Source organism: Periophthalmus magnuspinnatus, chromosome 16 (genome assembly GCF_009829125.3).
Source record: "Periophthalmus magnuspinnatus isolate fPerMag1 chromosome 16, fPerMag1.2.pri, whole genome shotgun sequence".
Classification (NCBI taxonomy): domain Eukaryota; kingdom Metazoa; phylum Chordata; class Actinopteri; order Gobiiformes; family Gobiidae; genus Periophthalmus; species Periophthalmus magnuspinnatus.
Window position 1 is genome coordinate 17,060,640 of NC_047141.1, and position 24,216 is coordinate 17,084,855.

At 39.6% G+C, this 24,216-nt stretch overlaps 1 protein-coding gene across 2 annotated transcripts in view; it reads right to left on the reverse strand.

Moving 5' to 3' along the window:
• Nucleotides 1-24,216, reverse strand: part of LOC117383380 (low-density lipoprotein receptor class A domain-containing protein 4-like) — a 288,281-nt gene that overhangs the window by 53,505 nt on the left and 210,560 nt on the right. The window contains exon 1 of one of the 2 annotated variants that reach the window (XM_033980549.2): nt 4,087-4,503. The exons of the other annotated variant lie outside the window; for it this stretch is intronic. Within the exon in view, the coding sequence (XP_033836440.1) occupies nt 4,087-4,180 (94 nt within the window). The 5' untranslated portion in view covers nt 4,181-4,503. Of the gene's footprint in view, nt 1-4,086; nt 4,504-24,216 lie in introns of those variants that run through there. 2 annotated transcript variants of the gene reach the window in all.

A 24,216-nucleotide genomic window follows, 5' to 3' on the forward strand; every position in this document is an offset into this window, starting at 1 on the left:
AGCTGGTGCGCTCAATAGTTTGAAATTTAGGCAATAAAAAGAAAATAATACCAATGGTACTTATTGGTTAAAGCCCTACCATGTAACTTTTCTGCCAAAAAATAGACTTTGTGTTCAGATCATTTTAAGTAAGACAGTGAGGCAGCCCTTGGTAGACAGCCTAAAATGTCGCCAACACATTAATGGTGCAATAACAGTCAGACAGCCCACGCCCTCCTCTTAAAATAACACAACTAAATAATTAAGTAACAACCAGAGCCAAATATTAAGTAGCAAAACAAGACCGTGTGTGGAGCTATTTGAAAACGCAAATCAATATAATGGATTTTTATAAATTTCTGTCCTGTTACACTGACACTGTACAACACCTCTGCAACAATGAGCACAAGTTTCCTTTCGCAAAAACTGCACCACTCATAAAAGTTCACCTAAATGTAAAATCATCTTTGTATGAGTCAAGGTTTGGAGATTTCAGAGGAAAAATACAAGTAAAAAACTCCACCAGTCTTCTGGTTTCCAGATTCGTTGCCAGTGTGCGGCTAAAATGACAAGTCTTGATTAAAAAAGGAAAAAGGCGTGTTTGCTTTAGGCATGAAGTGCAATGACCTCACGCGGCTGGCATATAGGATTTCCCCACTTGTTTAAAGGAAAGCGGCCCCGATAGGACCAAGAGTCAATAGTAGATTAAATGACTTAAGAGTGGAAAATGTTTGCATGGTGTCACCCTGCGCGGACTTTAGCTTCACACATACTATCTGAGTGGGTCAAAGCCGACACCAGAGGCACACCTGATCCACCGCGCACTTCGTCTTGGCACGTACAAGGCGCTAAAGTAATGACCTCCAGACTTCATAAAACCACACCTTCAAATTTACTGACACAGATAATTCACAACTAAAAAAACAACTTGCAATTCATTGTTACGATAACTTACAAGTCGTTTTATTACAACAAACAGCGCCAGTCGTATAATGTCTAATTACAAAAACAAATCTTTCTTAAACGTTTACTACGCAACTTTTCTGATGGAGGTTCTGCTAACCGCTTGTCTCCATGGTGTTATGTTAATGCTTTGAAATGTTTGGCAATAAACTATATTTTATTGCTCAAAAATACCTTGAAATACATGCACTTTGAGGGGTTTTGCCTCTCCACACATCTGACCTGTAACTTGGATTGGTGGTGTCATCTGCTTGTCTCAGCAATCACATGGAAACAAGGAGATGGCAGACTCTTCACGAGCAAAGTTACATAGTGCACCTTTAATTAAATATAACGTGATGAGAGAGAGACTATGGCAATCTACCCTGAGTAAGTAAGCTTAGGCCCTATGCATGTTAGAGGTCTCTACTCCTTACACCAGATCTGTGTCTAGCCAAAAACAGCACCAAGCTCCTCTGTGATCCTCCTATGTTCTTAGTCCCTTTCAATTTTTCCTCCTTGTCTTAAATAAAGGGGGAACACAGCAGCGAGACCGCCCGCTCTGCAAAAAAAAGAAAAAAAAAAAAAAACCAGACTGTAGCTTTTTTTCTTGAGCCAGAGAAATCATCAAAGCATGAGCTACATTATTCAGCCTTGCCGAGTCTGCATGACAACACAGCCAACAAACAGGGCCCTTTTCACCAGCAGACGGCCACAACACTACGGCGCACTGCTATTTCAAACCACTCGTGAAAGAAAGGAGCTCCCCATAAACTAGTGAGACAGGAGAAGTGATGTGAAACGCATTGCAAATAAGATGATTCAAAGCACTCGGAACGCAGGGGTATGTAAACAACAGAGTCCGCAGACAAATGCCAAACAATGCAATTATCAGAGGGGATGGGCAATTTGAGGGCATGCAATAATTATACCTACTATAACGTCTCAAGACTGAATGCAAGAATGTATGTCAATTTTAGTCATTTGAAATACTCAAAAATTCAAAATAAGGCAACTAAACTACATTACTGTCAAGAGCGCAACACACTTCAGACCCAAAGTTGCGAATATTACGAAGTTAAACATAATTTTGTTCAGTTATGCAGTTTAATTAACACACTTTAACTTTTCATAAGGAAAGAAAAACTATTTACCCATTGACCTGAGCCCGGCAATGCCCCTTTTACTTTACTTACTTTTGTGTCCCAACCATTTTTATGAGAAGCAAGAACGAAAGTTAGTTTCGGTCCATACAAGAAACTGAATTTTTCCTGAATGAAAGTGAAACATGATAACTACCTTGTGCAAATCAGATCAGAATTTAACTTCAAAAACTACTATTTTAGTGTCAGTTTTTCCAATTTCAATCATGTCAAACTTAATTTCAGACCCGGTGCACTATGATATCACAGGAAGCGCACCTCAATCCCTCATATAACCACTACTACATCCTACACACACTTGTTGGTTAGTACGCGGTGTCGGCACATCCACACCTCGTTGCCAAAACTAAATCTAATATCTGGCCTTCACCTCGCATTCCTTGGGTCTAGCTAAAAGCGCCAGTGGAAATTACACATCAATGTAACTCTGTTTGTCTGCCTATGAGAAGTTGGTCCTTGTGCCAATATGTAATCTGCACATCCATATTTTTGCCTGGATTTGTCTAGAACATAACCCCCAATATCTCTCCTGTCTATTTATCCATCTAATACTACGCTCTTGCTTGCGCTTGCTTGCGCTTGCTTGCTTGTCTTTCTCTGTTCCTCACTCATAAAAAGCGACATCTGCCGTGGATATAGCATAGCATTAGGAGCTGATAATGATAGTTTCTCTCTCTCTCTCTCTAAGCAGACAGACATAACATACCATTCCAACGTTTCCTGTCTATGCTGTCGGGCAAACTATTTAACCCTATGTGGTGATCATTCTCTCCAAGCATATGCGCGCACACACACATGGTACTATGCCTGTGCCAGACCCCTATAATGCCGGCTAAATCTCCCTGTATTCATATAAAACTAGTCCATATGGCAGGGAACGCAGCCAAGAGGAAAATGAGAAACTTAAAACTGGAGAAAGACCGGCGAATAGTAAAAAAAAAAAAAAAAAGTACAGTGCTCAAGTTGAAGTTAATTGGACCCTGGTGCAGGCAGAGAAGTCGCATACATTTTGCATAAGAAAAGCTTAATTTTCATTTTTCCTTTCCATTTCTGTTTTTATATGTTTTTTTTTGGTGACAATTTGGCATTATATATCCTCATGCAGTCTGAAGAAGTCAGTATATCAAAGCCAAGTGTCTGCGCACCCCCCCTCCACTCCATTACTTTGGCTAAAGTTCAAATGCGCTGTCTGCACTGCCCACAGTTACACCCCTGGTCCAAAGCTATAACTACAGTCAGTTATAAGTCAGCTATGCCTGTCCATTTTATATCAAGCTAATATGTCAGGTCAAATATGAATTAATACTAGGAATACAGTACAATATAGGTAACATGGAAACTGATGTAATTGTATGTATGATTGGGGCAGAGATTCTGTTCTGTAATGTCTAGTCCAGAATTGAAACAAGATAAAGTTTCACTCTCATCTTGACATGGTGTAGTCATAAAAGTCCTTACAATCCCAAAGAAAAATTGCAATAGGGTACATTATGTGAGTGAGTCAAAGTTACCCAAAATGTTTCTCTGAATGTTTATCCATACATTGCCTCTATACATTTAGCTGATTTTACATGACTAAAACAAGTTGAAGTTCAGTCTATAACCACTTGCCTAAATTCTAAAGTATTTTTGGAATAATTAATGCCATGATCATCCCGCTATAAGAGACAATTAGTCCAGTAGCCTACTTTTACGCATGGTATGGAATCTGTCCAGGCGCAACACTGACTCACAGTAGATGGTCATTTTGAATGTACATTATTCTATATGGGACAGTTAAGTTTCCCATGCCCCTCTACTGTCCAAAGCCTTTACAATACTACAACCACGGACTAAGCAATGGAATTACAGCGTCTTGGGTGAAGTCTGATTTGTTGTCCTTCTGTCGCGACGTTGGAGAGTGCGCATAAACCCGATTAACTAAACTAAAGTCTCCGGGTAGGTTGTTGAGGTCGAGTTGAGAGAGAGAGAGACAGAAGAAGAAGCGCGTATAGCTACTCACATATCTCCATTCCCTGTGGTTGGGAAGCGGTGCAGTTGCAGGAGCAGGTGACATTGGAGTTTGCGGGGCCGCCAGGGGCCGTTAGGTTTTGCATGGGGCTGGGCAGAGCTGGACACCGCTCCGGGGAGAGAGCCGCAGCCACCGCCACGGCCCCCCGACGAGAAAACAACAAAAAACTTCCAGGCAGCGGCAGCACAGTGCGGCCGCTCCGAGTAACTCCACACACTTTTGGACTTAACCTCCTCGGTTCATCTCACGCCATTTCTGTAGCGGTGCCGCTCAAGGACTGAGTTAAAAGCAGATCTGGGAAACAGCCATTGCATTTGACTAACGCATTGTAGAGTTTTTCCGTTCCTTCCTCCACCGCCGAGAGCAGCTGTCCTCCCTCTGCCAGAGCGGAGCAGACACAGCGCGCTCGGACCCGCCCCCAAACAGACCGACGTGCGCCTCAGCCAACCAGAGCGCAGCGCAGGAGGGCCAGACAGAGAGGAGAGGAGTGCTGCCTTCATGTGCAGACGGAATTGCCCAATTTTTTTGACCCAGTCTCCAGTTTAACACCTCCCACCAAACTGGGAAAGTCTGGCTTTTTCTGCAGATACGTGAGTCAGGCAGTGATTCCACTTTCTAAAACTCGAGTGACTCAGCCGCACTTTCTGCTCATTATGTAGGCTGGAAAAACACTCAGCCACTCACGCAGCTCTAGAAGCAACTATAGGGGCTTCACCGTTTTGATACACTATTTCTACTATTATAGCCTATACAACACCCAACGCACTGTACTTGTAGATGTATAGGTGTACACAAGTGGCCTAGTGTGCCAACTTACAGTATAATAACTCTTCCTATTAAATAATAAGTAGTATGAAATGTTTATCAATCTGTTTTCAAATATGTCAGTCAGTACAAAATTCAAAACGCTCTGTGGTAAACAAATTGTAATGTTGTTTTTACTAAACAGCAGAAAGTCACATTTTGTACATTATTCACTGTATTATTTAGCCTATTGTAAATCAAGTGCAAGATCTCCAAGCATTACTCTTTACAACAGCAATCTGTGGCATAATGAGCCTCCCTATTCCTTATCAGACATGTAAAATAGATTACCCAGACTATAGCCAACTATACGCACATTTGTTTGTCTGGACCAAAGCATATTTAAATGAATAATGAGTGAGTTTGTTTGCTAAGGGCCCCTCTGCGTGGACTAGGCTTGGTGCAATGCTGTCTGGAGTCAGCTGTGGTTAATATTCATGAGGGTTCTTGCATATATTATCTACAGAAAGCATTAATTGCTCATTGTCCAAGCTGGCTATAGTATCCACAAATGTAGAAATTATACATGTGATTCTTCAGAGGCTTGTGTTTGATATCATTTGAAACCTGAGTACAGGGTTTAAGCTACAATAGACATTCATATTTCATCAGGATGCATTATTAATTAAGACTATAAAAGTGTAAGATCAGTTTGTGCGTGGTTATGTTGCCTTTTAAGTGCTAAAAAATGGATAAGAGTGATGCAACTAAATTGTCAGGGTGCAATGCAATGTTAATGTTCATTTTGGTAATAGGAAATTGCAAGATTTTTATTTTTTAAAAGATAATATTTTATCATAAGCTGGTTACTAAAAAATTCAACATTAAAGAAAATATTCTGTAACATTTTGTATTGTTTGGGCGAGATTACGTTTAGATACAAAATCCAAATTTAATGATAACCAGTTCATAGTGTGAGTTTATTACTTTGAAATCATACAACATATAATTACTAGTTTGGTAACTCCTAAAAGAAACACATAAACTTATGGAGTGTAGGGAGAGAGGAAAAAAAAACAAAAAACTGGGTCGTCCGAGCTGTTCCTGAATGCAGCACCAAGTGAGGGATGGGACAGGACTTGTACTGTATGTCTGAGAGAGTGCTTGGGGAGGGAGGGTGCACATGGCTGGGGCAGAGGAGAGGAGGTGCGGGGGGTTTGACCTGACTCAGAGCGAGCAGACGGCCAGGTCGCGCTCTGACAATGGCAATGAGAGCAGAGCAGTGGAGATAGAGGGAGAGAGAGAGAGAGAGGGAGAAGGAAAGAGGGGGGCCGTGCATGGGACCATCCGCCTGCACCCTGCGTTATTTGGGGAGGGCTGGGATGGGAGGGTGCCTCAAGTTTCACTCCCTTGTTACGGCGGGACACAGCCAATGGAGACAGAGCTTTGAAGGGGCTAACCTTGAGCTGACCCCCTGCACCGGGCTGTGGGTCTGGGGCACATGTGCAGCTCAGAGGCTAGACCCCCACCCACCCCCCCCAGCTCACCCCCAGCTCACCCTCACCTCACCCCCACCTCACCCTCTCCTCCCCCAGCAGCAACACTTCCTCTGTGAGTCTAACTAACAGTGCAACACTCACACCCCGCACGCACAAACGCTCTCCAGCCAGAAACTGTCTGCAGTCTATAAATAAACCAGGCTGTTCAAATCGGAGAAAGCTCTGAATGTCTCCCTAGGACAGCAGGGCCTATAGCACACTTTAGGAAGCTGTCTGCTATCATGGTTGCTAACATTAATATAAGTTTATATTTCAAGTGAACAAAAGTATTCAAGACTGGAGGTACAGCCATTATTTTGGGCAACACTTTTTATAATATGCAAACTAGTTTTTTAAGTAAAGCGAATGAGTAAAAAATGATGGAAGATTATGATATCAAAGGTTACACTTTTGATGAGAATATATTTTATACCATGTTCTACCACTAGAGAGAGTCATGAGCAGTAGTGGCTATCACACAACATTTTATTCTATGGAGCAATTTAAGTATTTATGTTCAACTAATTCAATTAAAACTAAAACTAAACCATCTGAATTTGACCCATGTTTCAATGGCACTGACTGTCCAGGGACTATCACAATGCAGGGTCCTTGAGCACATCTCCAGAACTGCGCCTGATCTGAGCTTCTCACTGTCCAGAAAACCATAGCAGATTAGCATATTAAGCTGTATATATGTAATAATAATAAAATATATATATATATATAAGTGATGTAGTTGATGGGGAAAATGAATAAAATATGGTATTATATGTTGTAGGAATCAAACTGGAGATGTTTTTGTTATAGACTAGAGGCCATCATGCCACGAGAAGCGGTTATTTTTTCAGTGTCACACAGTGTTTCTTTAACTGAACATAACATATTCCACATTCATTACTTATAAATGTATACGGAAAAATGTAACCCTGTCCAGCCCCGACTCTCCATAACAACATTGTCAACCTTAGGCCATATCAACAGTTTCTCACATATCATGGAACAAAGCAGTCTTTTCAGCTCCACACAACCTGCAGCAACCCATAAAAGCAACATTTTAGATCCATACATAAAAAATCTCATCTAGCTTTTGACTGAAACCCGTGTGAGTGCAAGAGGCTGGCGGGGGTTTAACACTTTATTCCGAAAATGCTGGTAACCAAAGGCAATAAAAGCAAATGGACCTCTGTGAAGGGAAATAAGTAAATGGGAAAAGCAAGGACCTCCGACAGATGTTGTGCATTAAGCGTCGCATCACTAGCCAACTTCCACTTCCCATCATGCAAAATATTTTCCTTGACTTCCGCCCATGAGTGAAGTGACACTTTCGGAGAGAGGGGAGAAGGAAAAATAGATGTGTGACCCTGATGTAATTTAGAAAACGGCTGGCAGCTGTCATCATTTTACTGAAGCAACAAATTGAACCATTGCCGTCTCATCAACAAGAGCAAAAACATGAAATGATTTTTTTTTTCCTTACAATGTTTGTGGTCATAGTCAGTGCTAAACATAATACACATGAACATTTTTACATATTGCGTTATTATTTGGGCAATAACCACTGAACCCATCTCACAAGGGTGACAATATCTGAACATAAACATTGAAATTCCAGGCTTCATATTCATCCCACTTCTTTGGAAAAACTAGGGTTCTGATATTGTTTAGGCCATCTGCTAGCAGAAGTGGGAGTGAACCATGAAAAACAAAAATAGCGATTAGCAACATGACCAGCAAGTTAATATTTCCATAGTGAAAGCAGTTTGAGGACAGAATGCAGAAATTCTCAGAGTGAGTCTGGTGATGGCTTATCAACTTCACAACTTCCGGTTTTCCAGTTGTTTATGTAAGAATCTAAAGAACATAGAACCAGAGGGATTTCCGAGGCTCAGTTAAAGACAACTTAATGAACAAAATAAATAAAACTTGAGGCATGTTTTGGATCAGATAAAAACAGCGTGATAAAAAGCTAAAAAGATATATAACTATGTATACTACGTCCCATTTAAACGGTGACTTTACGGACCTATTGTGGCTGGTGTTTGATTTACTCCAGTGCTTCTCCAAGTCTGTGTAACCTTCTTTGACCATTTAAAGTATTTCCCTGAGCTCATGAGTTGACACCCACTAGCCAGTTCTCGGATTGTTAAATTTTACAACAGTTTGAAGGGATTCCATTGCATTGTGTCAGGACCTGTGTCTTGACATTGACAGTGCACTTGGCCCTGCTCAATTTTACATGTCGGTCTCATTATTTTCTTTAACTGTGATTTCAGCATTGACCCTCGTTTAGAGACAATATCATGTCATGGTTATCATTAAAAGTCATAGATTTTTTTTCCCCCATATTTGCTATCATGTTTTTATAATGATTCAGCCAGACAACTCCAACACATGAACTGAACTCATCTTTTATTAACACAATATACAACTGTCCAGAGCCTAGGGAGCGCCATGTTTAGTGCGACCATTTATGAGGTCATTCAAATATTTACCCATACATAAATATATAAAACACGTACACACAGACAGTTAGCCAGTCAGCCAAGCACTGTATCCAGACATCCTCTCATCCATGGACCCCTCTAAACAGCCAAACACACACACACACACACACACACCCACACACACACACACTGTCTGTCTGTCTACTGCGTCAATTTAGTCCCCTGGGGAGCATGCAGGGTGACACCACTAACAGGGCAGACCAGACCAGACAGCCAGCAGACAGATAAATACTAGCCTAGGCTGAATACCAAATGCACTCCAGTCTACCAGCTCCCCTCCCCCTTCCTCTCTCTCCCTCTCTCCCCAAACCAAATGCCAGTCTGCACAATCTTCCCTCTCTCCCTCTGTCTCTCCCTCTCTCTCTCAGGGGAAGGGTCTGTCTCATCGTGTATTTGAGGAATACTAACTTTAGGTTGATGGGGTGATCATGGTTGGCGCGTGGATGTATGTCTATTTTTGGCTTCTGGCTGGGGGAATGGTGAAAGGAAAGGCTTTCATACACCAACAATAGAGTCGTCTGCTAATATCTATGATCTGTTCTACTGACCCCTAGTGGTTATGTTAGAGGCTATGGCCCTATCTCACAATTCTATATATATAATACATTTAATATGTTTCTGATCTGCTTTGACTATTAATATATATATGTAATAGGACACAACAGAAATGATCCTGTCTCACCATGACATATCTATTGGTCCCATATTTGAACGAAAGTTATAATGATTTGGTTATTTACTTAACTATACGTTTCTCTTCTTAACAAAGTTTTGAAATCTTACGGCCATAAGAGCTTTAAAAAACAACACCACATTTTATCATTATAGACGGGATTGTTATTTGGCCTGGAGGAAGGCAGGAAGCTGAAGAAGCTGATAGCCAAAGAAATGTTGTTTCTATGGCTATTAGCTTCGACACTATGGCATAAAACGTAACTTGTAGAGAATGTTCCGAAGTATGGTTTTAAATTTCTATTTCCATACAATCATGCGGCTGACTTTCCATCTCAAGTTACATACTATCATGCCTGGGTACCACTAACTACATCTAAATTAGCCTTAATAAAGCATAAACAAAAAAGTAAATAAGTAAGTTATTGAGCTTGAGGGTGTTAATTAAGTAGTTATTAAGCATGAATAAGTTTTAATAAAGAATTTGTCCATTATGAATTAAGTCTTTGTACATATTTTATTAAAGCTATTAAAAAAGTAGTTATTATAAAGGGTTACCCACGCCTGGCACATGGATCTATATGTCTATTTTTGGCCACCGGGGGGTAGCAGCGGGGGTGCTGGGAGATGGAGGGGAGGGGTTTTCCTGCTCACAAAAACTATTCGTGCTTGTTCAGGAGTTCTCCACATGTGGCATTGTTTTCCAACTGTTTGGAATCAGAGCATGACCCAGTTGTCCCATCAAAAAGATTATTTCCTTTATGTGACAAGAACTGTAGAGAACATGGCAGCAAAGGATGGGCTAAAAATAGGCCCAAACGAGAACTAAACAAGGGCTTACCCAGCAACTTATAAGCACAAAATCAAGGTTAAACTGTGACTCAAATTGGCCTCTTTAACTATAACTGTAAAAGATTATGAATAAGCAGTAAAACAATTAGTGAAAGGTTGCTTAAAGGGGAGTGAGACAAAACGACTGAACTCGATTAGCCAAAATTTAACCAAAGAAAAGGAAAAAATACACAAAAACTAAAAAACTAAATTGTTTAAACACTGTACGTGAACAATCCTAGCAGTGGCAAACAAGATCTAAACTACTGCTAGACCTGGACTACAACCAACTCTATTTCATGGAGTTATTTCAGAGGGATATTCTCTGTGTGGGGGCCTGTATGTCTAATCAGAAACAGACTATTCTTGGGTGTTCCCCATTTGACCATCAACCAAAAACATGCGCAGTAGAGTCAACCTTTAGCTACTGTGTATGTGCTCATGACCGTGGGATAGGTCACATGCAGAGGGCAAATTTCTCTGGAACAACACTTTACACCTAATTTAGACATCACGGCTAATCCATAGTTAATCTAGAGTGTAAACTGGAGACTAAGACATTAAAGATGCACTATATGTGACTTTTCTGCCATCTTATTGTCCTCACTGAGTCATTTTTTGCTTAGCATGCTCCACGGTATGGCATTATATTTATCTATCTCCATGGAAACAGCAGACGAAACCACCAGGGTCTTACAAGTCATTATTACTGTGACTGGCAACCTCCCTCAGAGTAAGAATGAACGTTGTTATGTCATTATTCAGCCAAAACAGATAGTTCAGTGAATATAAGATAAAGTATTAGTAGTATGTTTAATGCCACACCAATGAACATTTGAGGTAAACAGCATCTACAAAGAGACAAGCAAGTGTTGGACCTCATCATTGTGCACCGAGAAAATAACACAATGATAAGATTCGATCAGTGCAGCTAGAACGTGACAGGCCTATACGTACCTCATTCCTAACATGACACTTTTAACTCAACTTCTACGTAAGACAGTTGCTATGTCTGTGCTAAAACTCAACCCAAACTGCTTTCCATAGTCCCATCTTCAGCAGGCCCAAGCATTAACAAGGCCATCCCTCCCCCTCCCTGTAAAACCATCACATTCCCAGCTCCCACCGCGCTATCTGACCACAGCCTCTACCACTCCACAGCGCCATCTTGTGGAGAGCGCTCAAAAATGTTATGAATATGTTGCATGATTCATCCCCAAACATGGACTGGAAAAACACTTTGGATTCTCTGGTGTCTAGCCTCACATCTTTGTCACTACAGACTTGAAGAAACCCAAGCTCTCTCCGGGGGCACGGACTTAAGCTTTGAATCAATTACACCACGTCTTCAGGGAAACACAGAGGAGGACACAGACAAAATGAAACAGTTACTTCCTGCAGCTTATATTATCCAGACGCGCTATGTTCTGCTGAAAAAAAGGTAGACAAAATGCAAAAAATAGGAGGAACGAAAATTCATACTGAGACTAAATTGCTTTTAAATTGCAAAGTGAAGTCCTGGAAAGAGAAGAATAACGTTCCCAATCTGGTAGAGTCTATATGCTTTACACAGGTGGATGATAGGGCAGACATACAGACATTTAAAGTGCATATGACAGATCAGAATGCACATTTTTGTTTTAAGATTTTGGTAAAGTTTGTGTTTTTATATCCTGGTTGGACATGGGCAGCAGATGTGACATACCTAGAGGTAATTCTGTAACGGTTACCTAGCAACCTAGCATGTTAACAAGGGCCAAAACTTGTCTAAATGGAGCTCAACAGTGACCGCCCACCCCCTGGTTCTGGAAGTAAATTTCCCATTAATTTTCCTCATAGACATTCTGAAAAAATTTATAATAACAGTTTAAAAGCTTGCGCAGGGCTAATCAGCAATGTTGTAACTAATGACCACAAGACCTATAATATTATTTTTGCCAAATCTTGCCTTTTAAACCTGCTTTTTGGAGTTAAAACAACCGTGTTATGGATATTAGCAAGCACGTAGCTGGTTAGCCTCTGTGATGCCTTTTAATATTTGAATTTTTGAAAAGTCTATGGGGAAAATGTATGGAAAATTTGCTTCCGGAACTGGAGCGGACTTTGAAGTGGGCTGGACTGTTGAGCTCCATTAGACAGAAGTTATGATTAAATTGATAAAAATAAACAGCAACTCCTTTATTTTGTTAAAAGATGGTTTGTACTGCAAGAAAAATGCCTTCATGTGTGTAAATTGGGTGGAATTTTCAGGGTTGATGATGTAGGTATTTTGTTTTAGAACTACTTCCTATATTTTCGTATTATTCTTTTCATTTTTTAATTTTTTTTTTAACAAACAGCTACTTAACTGATGTAAAACAAATATTTACCAGAGGTCCTATGCCACGAAACCAGGTAATAATTTGAATTACAATTAGAATTAATAAGAATATGCACTTTAAGGTCAAAGAAGCGTGAATACAGATTTATGGATTCAGTTTATAAACAGCTTTCAGTTGAATTCAATAGACAACGTTATAATAATTAGCAATACAATGAGTTAAGGTGAGCCCGAAAGCATGCATACTTTGAGACAAACATCAGGTCACATAGTTAAGGTAAATTCTAAAACATTTTTGACCTAGTATAAATGAATGCAACTTGCATTTATAAATCAGATTTCTACAGCTTGGTGCATTGTGTATCAGAATGTTGTTGTGCATAATGCTTTGCAGAAGTCTGCACACAGGTCATATAGCAATCCCAGACAGTCATCTGCTTCCTGTTACAGATCAAATATCTGATAGCACACAATAGGCGAGAAGGAAGTCAAAACAACTTCTGCTTTATGTGACACATCAGTATTGTGTACAAGGCAAACTGTGTCAAATGAGACTGTATGGAGAACTATGCTTTTAGAATGATTAGATAATCATATATAATACATAGTAGAAAATGAAGAAACTTTTCAAGGTGGACTATGCAACTTTTCTAGTGGCGAGCCAGCCACCTGTTTATCTCCATGGAGATGCTTTGCCTGAAATGTACCAGAGTATGGCATTAAACATATCTATCAACGTGGAGAGAAGCAGCTGATGTCACTAGGCCAATTTACAAGTTCAATCTGTGGAGAGACAACTTCACACACAATGAGAATGAACGTATTTCTAGGTATATTTTTAACTGTTTATTAAAACACCAGTAATTGAATAAATCCACGTTTAATGCCGTACTGTGGAAGTAAGTGATCAAGAAGTAAAGTAAGCAATGTGCCAGCAGTCTAATAATATGGAGTCTATGTAGGGGAAATACTTAATACAAATAATTTGTTTATGGGATACTCAAGCCAAATAACTGAAATCTTGGAAAATGTCTACAATCATATACCAACAACCCAAAAGTGGCATGAATCAGCATGTTGGAGATAAGCGAGGGCACGCTGGTATCTGTAGTCACACATACATACAGTGATCTAAAGAGCCAATGCTTTCTATATCAGATAATATAAAGCAGTTAAAGAGGGCCCTGTTGACCTTGTGGGCCTTTTTAATGGTGGCTGGAGTCCTCTTGGAGCTTGCATCGCTTCACAAGTGCTTCTTCTTCACCTACTGACATTTAAGGAGCAGTGAGGAGCAGAGCCACTGTCACGGCAACCTGACTCCCACGTGCACTGGGTCCCATACACTAGTGCACCAGATAGGTTATATGCTAATACAGAAAATAGGAGCATGGATAGGTCAGAATTCAAATGATGGCCATTTAGTGATGGGCTCAGGTGAAATTATAAACCTTTTTGATAAGGAGCATTCGGTTATGATTTTAATTTCAAATACCAGTTTAATAATAATATTTTCTAGTCTTAAAGTGTATTTTTTCTATTGACAAGCGTGTTGTATGTGTATAGATACATATATAGATAGAAAGAAAGAAAGAAAGAAAGAAAGAAAGAAAGAAAGAAAAAAAATGCCCCATTTAAGCCTTGAGGACAGCCAGGATTATAGCTCTAAACTAGATTTTGCAATTGCTTTATTTTATTGAAAAGAAAAAAATAAAATAAACAAAAACAAACAAACAAACAAACAAAAAATCCATACTAACTGTGTGGGTTTGCATCTCCACAAAATCATCATTTGGCATGGAGAAAGGTCTCTACCTGCTTGTCTTTGAAATGTTGTTCTTTTGGTTATATTTCCTGGTATGGCATCAAACTTGCATTTCTATGTATAATGTTCTAGTCTAAGTCTGGTTTTAACTTTCTACTTCCACGAAATGATGGAGGTGACATGCCACCTCCAGAAACTCACAGTTGCTTTATTGAAAGACAAATTCTAAAAAATATGCTTTTTTTTTTTTTTTTAAATCACAGCAGTAACTCCCATGGTCATTTGTGGTGTTTAGACTTTTAAAAATGATAATATAAAGACCTTGTTAGCAGTAAAAGCTCCACACCAAACCATCCATGGTTACAGTCCATCCGATTCATGCCTGTGCGTTCCTTGATACATAAGCACTACTCACTCTTGTGTATCACTATGTAAAAGTTATCCACTCTATGGTCACAAGACACCAGACAAACAGCCATCTCGTGTGTGGAGCTGTAATCAGAGTCTGACCCTAAAGGTGCAACTAGGATGCATATGGACAGCTGCAGAGAGTGGGCCATCTCCAGACTCATAACCCCATGTGCACAGCAGTAACGACTTTGAGGAAATCTGGATGGGAGCAGAGGATTTACAGTTCCAGGCATTAAAATGATAAGACACATCTTCACTCTTGTCAAACTCTTTCTGGAGTGGGAGGACGGTGGGAGTTGTCAATCAAACCAAGTGTGCCTGATTTGTTATGGCAAAAATAAAGTTTTGCCATACTTTACCAAAACTCTTGCCAAATCCATTGCTGTACTATGTATCTACAGATGTCATTGCTTTGCCTGGAAAGTTCCACAGTATTGCATTAAACTATTGCTCTCGCCATTGTAAGAAGCAGGTGACAACATCAGACCAAGTTACAAGTCAGATCTGTGGAGAGGCAAGAAACACAATTGAAAATTGCAAGATAGATACAAGATTTAATGTCACACAGTGGAGCCCCATGGCCGGCCAAGTATACACACTTCCTCCAGTACTTCACAAAGGCAGGTAGCCTGGAAACTGTTTTTATCTCCCTGAGTTCAAAAGATCTTGATTGACAGGTGGATGAACCTATCAAGGATATGCATGGTCTGTTCATGTCAAAACAAACACGGCTACAACAAAAAAGAAAGAAAAGACAAATAGCAGTGGCCTGAAAAGCATTGTGGATTTCTGCAGAATCACTGAGTAGAGTAGTGAGTAAAGCATTAAACGGTATAAGCTGTTGTCGGGTCACAAATTGAGAATGTCATTGTCAGCTTGTTGTTTGGCATGTGTCTCTTTCATGTAAGACCCAAAATCTCATGGCACCTGCTTGCGGCACTAATACTGTGTGTTTAGTTGCCCGGGGGAAGAAGATTACCATTATCACCTCAACAATAGTGTAACTTAGACTGCAAAAAAGTGCTGTTTACCTGTTAGGGGGAAAATGAAGCAACATTGTATATCGTGCTTTTCTTATTGATTTAATTTTCCGCAACTTGCATTTAGAGGTAATTTCAGAGTTTACGGCAAACTCACAAAGACATTAACTCGATAGAATAACTATAAATTGAGACCATATCAAAGGTCCTGTATTAAGCAAAATCGACTCTTTAAGCTTTAAGCCATGTTAGAATGTTGTTACCTCCTCAAAAACATACTTGGAGTTGTGTTTTGTTTCATTCACACAAGTTTGAGTAGCATTACTAGTCTGTCTGCATCTCCAGCGCTCAAAATGCTCCATTCCACCTTGTGATGTCACGAAGCAATAGTTTTCAAGTTAACAACCTTTTACTTTTTGCCCAGTAGAAATTGGACATTCCAGGGCTGAAACTATACAAATGATTCTAGTGTATGGAGTTTAAAGATGTTGTGGAGCACTTCCTGTATTACCACATGACATCACAAGGTGGAACAGAGTGTTTTCTGTTTGAGCGTCTCAGCCTAAATATGCAGGGGTTGTGTGAATGAAACAAAACAAAACTTCAGGTATGTTTTTGATAAAGAAACATTATAACATGGATCCGAAAATAGCGTAATATGGGCCCTTTAACTCTAACTTGTAAATTGTACCAAGAACATTTAATTTATAGTTGCACAAATATTAAAAAGATTTATTTGCTTTGACATGGCTGATGAACCAGAAGCGCAGGAATCAACAGTGGTCGTGCATTTCCACCATTATGGCAGTTTTGTGGTGGTATTAGTACGGGAGGCTACAGAAAAACCAAGAACATGAAGTAACATGTTACAGAAGATTTACACAACAGAATGTAGAGCTGTTTATCCTCCGCACTAAGACTAAAGCGTCCTAAACATTCCAGCGAAGGGTGCAGCCTCCATCACACGACCAACCATCAGATCCTATCTCAGAGACAACGACGGAGCACAGCAGATGCGCCTTTGTGATAGCATTGTTTAGTCTGACTTTTTTTTACGTTACCTAATCATGTACTGTATGTTCAAATTCAGATCATGCTCTTGCTAGTAACAAAAAAACAAAAACGGGTCAAATGACAGGCCACATGACAGCTGAAACATGGATTTTGTGTAGAGTTATGGTCGAACGTAAGCTAAAATACAACTCGTAATGGAATAAATCAAATTATAAGTCAAAATTAATTGTACAATCAGTATTTAAGTATTTACCAATTTTGTCTCCATTCATTAAATATGTTGTCCAGTGTTTAAATGCTAAATATGGCTTTGCTGTCTTTGAATTCAGTAAAAAAAAAAAGTATGCAAATATAAATATATTTTCTGGGATGTGACAAAAGCAATTGTAATCAGATGGGTTTTATTTGACTGCATTAAGGGGAGTAATAATTTACACCTCAAATGTATTGTATAGTTGAAATAATATGTTAGTAAGTAAAGGAACTGTTTATAAGATTTGGATTTAGAACTTAACCTATCTGTGTCCCCAGATACAAGGCAAACAAATGTAGCTTTTAGTCAATTATATGCTGATTTATATTTTATTACACAAATATTGGACACTTATTTATGTTATGATTTGATAATTTGGTTCTCAAGACGTTTATCCAATCAGAATGAGCCTCACATGAGTCTATTATTTGGGTTGCGAGTTTCAGTGCTTAAATCCAGTTGGTTTAAACATAAAAAGACTCTCTCTGATCTGAATCGTCACTACCTATACCCCAGCGGTTAAGAGTTACGAGTGAGAAAAACGTGTATGTGTCCAAATGCAGGTTAAGGCAATTGATTGTAGTACCTTTTTAAAACAGTAAGAGGACAGCTTTCATGATGTTAAAGTAACTATTTCATCTCATAATATTTAATATATGGTGACGGGGGACAGTGTTAGTAGTCCTTCCTCATATCTTAAGGTGGTTATGGATTGAATCTACAAAACGGCACAAGATCTCAGTAGACTCTGCATATGTCCTCCTTAAATATTTGACTTCCTTCCAATGTCCACAGTCACGCACGTGTGAGGAGAACTACTGACTCTAAAGTGGCCCTGGTTCATGCAGGTGAGAGTGAGTGCTTGTCTGTCAGTTGAGTTTACATTTGAGGCTAATTGGTTATTGTCCTGACCTGGGTGTCCCATACATGCCTGAGGGAGCATGAATGAATGCATGTGAGGGGGACAGGACAGCCCTACTCTGGAAGTCATTAGCCAGCAGTATCCTACACCTGTCATACCTAGTGACCATTTTGGCTGTACAGGTCATACTCAAAGAGGACAGATTGTGTAAAAACAGTTAACTATGTTATAACTGTCTCCTTCAACCTCAAAATGATAAATTATCTCAAATTCTCCCTGTATAAATAAAGATGAAGTAGGTGAACTGAAAAATGGTTCATGTGTGTTGGAGTAATCCTGCATTGTCCTGTATTTGAGACTTGAGTGGCCCAAAATAGTTTTCACCTACTTCCTATCTCCGCTCACAGCCCTGTAGTAACTTGTATTTAAAATAATCACATTCCAGATCATACATGTATTGTTAAAATGCCAGATCACAAATTTTCAACAATAAAAACACATGAATGGAAATCTGCTCCCTAGTGATGTGAAATGCCACTACAAAGAGGCAGGGCTAATCAATTCTGCAGTTGTTCTTTTTAAATGCATATCTCAAAAGAAAAAAAAAAAAAAAAATCAAGATATTTTTGATAGTTTGATGTGTTGTCTGTTATACTTAATCATAAGCATACATAAGCATAAGACTATAGCAGTCTTTCAGTCACAAATCTTAGTATCTTCTATCCTGTCAGAACAAAACAACAAATCGAAATCAGCCCTGATACTGAACAGATTTATTCATGAATGAACCACAGTGCATCTCTGCAACTGACAGAGCAAGACAGACCGAAAGATGTGGGCGAGAAGACAAGACCTGTAAGGGTAAAAAGGGTAAAAAAAAAAACATTCCAGGTGTTGAAATTTGGCTATTTTACAAATTCATGAATAAAAAACACCCATTTCACTTTGATTCTGCTTGCACATGTCAGAAAGGCTATACGGCAAAGCAACAAAAGATACAACCATCTACTCAAATTTTATCTGCTATCAGGTTAATCAACTGGGATGAAACGGAGAAGTAAAGTCACTTCTTTTTGTTTGGGAAATGTCCATTTTCTCACAATCTCCAAGACTTCAAGCTGCATTACGCGATTTTCAAACCATGATAGGAATACGTTTTTAAATTTAAACTTGCACAAACCCTTTGGCACATCGTTGACATTCACATGCATTCATTTTCGGGCATGTGCATGGCTTTCAGTGCCGAAACGTAATAAAGTAAAAGCAGCAAAGTAAAATGAATATTAAACTGGACACTTTTTACTTTTACTTCACTACATTTAGCATTTGATTGTTTGAGACCTGCTAAAAAGCCTGAGGGTGTATTTTTAACATGTTCATAATTTGAGCAAACAAAAATATACAAATAAAAACAGATAGGAAAAAAAACCCTATTGATTCAATTGTTTTTGTTGAACAAATCTTTAACAAACTCACAACACCTGAAGCTTTATTAGACCTCAAAACCTGTGCAAAATACTTTACTTTTTACTCTTTAAGTTCACTTTTTTAACAGATACTTTGATATTTTTACTTAAGTTGATTTTTCATGTGACACTTTTACTTGCTCTGGTATCTCTGCTTTCACTTAAGTAACAAAAGTGAATACTTCTTCCACACCTGATGGCTTTAGAATAACTTTTTCAAGATAGCGAAGTGAAACAAGGATGGACTACTCAAGCACAGTCAATTGTAGCACTGCATACAGGAGGAAAACACACAATTTATATTTATTACTTTACAAGAACCAGCTTTAAGTATCATTGGGTCAGTCATGCTACTTTGACTAACTAAGGATTTGTTTATTTATATTATTAATCTGCACAGAACACCATATTTGTGTACTTTTTCCATGACTCCATCTTTGGATATCTACACTTCCTATTGCTAAAGAGCCTGTGCCTGATTTTTTCCCACATATTTAAACAAACTTTGTCTTGCCTCAGTACAGATATATTGTGTCAGACAAACAAACTTGCCTTGCCTTGCCTATATGCAGCTCTGGAAGTCAAAATAAATTTGCTGTGTGCTGGCTGCATATGGCTAAAATTGCGCTAACTTTACCATCATGGAAAACACTGCTCTCACCTCTGAAACTTGTAAAAAGCACTTATGAAGTCATTGCAGTGAATAATTAGGATGTGCGTAATGCATAAGGCAAGTGAGGAATAACTTTGAACTACTGCAAACTATTTAAAATGAATTAGTTCAGGTACAGTGGACTTAACTTTTACCTGGGTACATTTTGGTCCACTCCACCTACCTCACACTGTCACAGAAAGTTCTCAGGCAGCGGGTCCATAAAACAGAGCAGATTTGCAGCTTGTTGACCTTGTTTGGCTGCGGTGCCGTGTCATTTCCTGTCCAGGCACAGGTGCAGAGCTGTGGTTTATATACATTCATAAAGCCAGACTATCATTTTCGCCAGTCAGGCCGGCCTCCTCCTGTACCTGTCTGGGAGAGTGCCGCAGGCTCCACTGCAGTCACACTACACTCTGGAAAAGTTGGACAGATGCTATATTACTCACCGACCGTTTTAGCTCCAAATGACATATGTAGAGACACCGGGATAGTACTGAGCTATGGTTCTGAGAGTTAACTGGATGATAGATAATAGAAGGTTTTTGTTATTTTGTTACACCAAGGAAAAGGTTTAGTTACCGACTTGATTGGACTGACAATAACCATGATAAATAAACCGGAAAGTTGTGGTTTCTAAGGTAGTTATCTAGACAATGATTTTGAAATTGAGATGTATGGCTACCAAATCATCTCTTGGATCACTCCTGGATCAGCTGTTGTGTCTCTGGGCAAGACACTTCACTAACAAAGCCATTTTAGCTCCCTTTGTCATTATAGAGACACTAAGTTGGTTTAGTGGCATAATTGTGAAATCCTGATTGTTAGTTAGATTAATGTTGGGAAAAGTTATGCCATTTTTATAATTTATTGGTGCAAAAAGTTGGCAGTTCCACTTAAATCTGTCACATTTTTACACAGCTCTTTTCCATCTTCTAGGCACTTTACATCAAGAAAACACACACCCATTCACACAGACACCGGGGGCGAGGTGGGTAAAGTGTCTTGCCCCAGGACACAGCGACAGCATTTATTTGTGGGAACTGGAACCGCACCACCAACCTGTGATTGAGTGGATTTGATCGCTCTTCCAATGACGTTTAGGTCGAGAGCGGGATTTGAACTACTAACCTTCGGATCAATGGATAAATACTCTACCAGCTGAGCTACTGCCGCCCCACCTGAATGCGCAAAAACACTTCACTCAGTAAATTCCCGTATACTATGCTGTAATAAGCAGGGAAGACTTGCCAAGCCATAAAAACGCCCAATTTATTCATCCAAAGTCTGAACTCTGCTCAAAACGACATGCTTTTACAAATGAATGGGTGTTGACCTCTAAATTAAAAAGCTCCAAGATGATCTTTAGAATGAAATTGTATGAACTGCACAGCCCTAGTCAACTGTGTGGTCAAAAATGAGAAACTTGGCACCAACAGCAAAATAACAAGTGGGATTCATAGCAAAGGAACTATACAAAATAACCACAGCAGTCCTCTCCACTTTTGACTCCCCTTTTGTGGAACCGTCCCCATAAAACGACCAGTGCTGTCCTCTGCAGTGCGCTGTCTGTAACTATTCCCCCAGACTTTAAGAGCAGAGCAGATAGGCTGTAAGCTGCCTGTCCCGGCTCTGTAATCACCGGTGTTTACGGCCAAATAAAACCGCACACACACATGTCCCTCCTCAGGTTTACTGCGCTGTCTTCCTGTGTCATTACCAAACGTCTGGACCCTGACTGTCCTGGCGGGAGGAAGTGGACATAAACATAGCTCCAGCCAGCCCACCTATAGTCACTTCACTTGTCCGCCCTCCCCCCGCCTTTGTCGGGTAGGTGCTTGTGTCGGGGTGGCGGTGTGGAGAGGCAGTGTGCCAGTGGAGGAGATTGGCATTAGAGCCAGACATGAGCTCATCGGGCGGCCGGGCAGACAGCTCAGCAGGGCCCTAGCACAGCCCCACGCACCGCTACCTGCTGATTACCCTCTCTCTCCCTCTGTCTCCCTCTCTTTCTCTCTTTCTTTCTATCTCTCTTTCCTGCACCATGCGTCAGACGAGTCTCTCTCTCCTTTAGTCTTTTGGTCTGATCTCGCCTTTTTGCTTTCTTCTGTTCACAGCTTGACTCGCCTTTTCACTTTCCTCTTTGACTTTCTCCTTTTTTGCTCTTTTTGTGCTATGAAGATTATGCAGGTAAAAGTTTCGATCCGCTACAACAAAGAGATAACCGGGGTGAATTATGAATAAGCAAGTAGCTGCTAGACTTTTAATTAGGTTTAGCATAGAAAACAAGACAAAAATTATAACAACAAATTAGATCAGACAGATGTGTCCAGAATGTTGTGTACAAAATGTCAAACTGTCGACTAGGGTTGGGCAAAAGTATTGAAAAGCAGATGCTAAAACTAGTATCGAAACTAGATGCATGTTTGAGCAGGTGTCGATACTACAAAAAGTCACATTCATACTGTGATGAACCTTTCATGAATCGCTTTAGAATGATCTTGAGCTGTATCAGAGCAAGACCACATTTCTGGATGAATGAGGGATTTTAGTATCATGGCAACACTACTATCCACCATACCTGCTTATAATAGGAGCTGTACACACATTAACAACAAAAACATGACATTAGGCTAATGGCCCAATAGTATGCATCATTTGCGCTTTCTGACTCATACTTGTCTAAAGAAAACAATAGCTGAGGGCATTACCACCACACCTGCTGGCACATTGAAAAGTGAAGCTGTTTGTATGAAGCTAAAAACAATGGTAGTGTCAAAAACGCAAAAGTTTGTGAACTTAAAATTACAATTAGAAACAAGTCTGGTGATGACAAACCTATAACAAAGCCCTAACCTTAACCAAAATACCTGTTCTTGTACCTAACTATAATCTTAACCTGATTGTGAGAACATATATTGTCAAAAATAAACATTTGCTTGCGTTTCCACCAATGCAAAGTGGCTGTTGTGTGGCATAACTGGGTCGAGGGGTAGAAAAAAGTGAACTTTACGTCGCCATGGGTTACAACATGCTGATGTAGAGTGTTGCGGGACTAAATATGCAGGGTTGCTTAAATGTGCACAAAAACATAAAATAAAAACACGACGGTAAGTATGTTTTTCACAAAGATCTGATGTTATAAATGGTGCCAAGATGTAAACCTGTCAGGATAATTACCATCAACAGTGTCGTGAGTACTTTTTTATTGCAAAAGTTGGGAGATTTTGGGCGTTTTTTGTTGTAATATGATAAGATTTGAGCTATAGAGGGGTGAATAAGTCCCTTTTATGGCTAATTATTGATACATGCCGCTATTTATTTGTTGAAGTGCATAACTTTTAATTAAAGTGTTTACTGGGATTTTCTTGCATTATTTAAATCTTAATTAGTGGCATAAAATAGTTTCAATAATATCGATTATCGCAATTTCTCTGTAGCGATATATCATGCTTCAAAATTTATTAATCTGTCTACAAAAATGTCAGTGAAGCAACATATTGTCCCTATAACCAAAAGCTGTAGTAGAAATTAGCTTCAGGTAAGTAGCAAAAAGCACACCAGCTAGAACAAATAGATTTAGGCTTAAACAAAAGTGCGCTCAGTCTGAAGATGATTAGATGCAGACAGTTGTATTGTGGTGGCTCAGATACTACAGCTCTACAACAGAAAAGCTGGGAAAATAGCTGCCAGTAAATGCCTCGAATAAGAACCTCCATTGAGTGAGGAGAGTGAGAGAAAACACGCATTACCCGGTTTGTGTGGCGAATAAAACGCGCAGCACTTTAGAGCCTTTCTGAGAGCGCTTTACATTCAAACATAAACAGTCTGAGGTGCTGAGGCTCGGATCAGCCAGTTTAACACAATGAGAGATTAAAAGAAAAGTACAGGGGAGGAGTTTGGTTTGTTCTCATCAAGTCCGTTGTCAGTCAGACAGCGTGTTGAATGCATTGTAAGATGGGAGTTTACAATAAAATAAAATAAAAATGACCCATTATAGAGACAGATTGGTTTAATTTGTGCGTATTCATGGGTCTCAGCTTCCTGTTATGTGGGGCCATTTGACCATTCAACTGTTAATTGCTATGGCAACGGTCCTAACTTTTCATCAT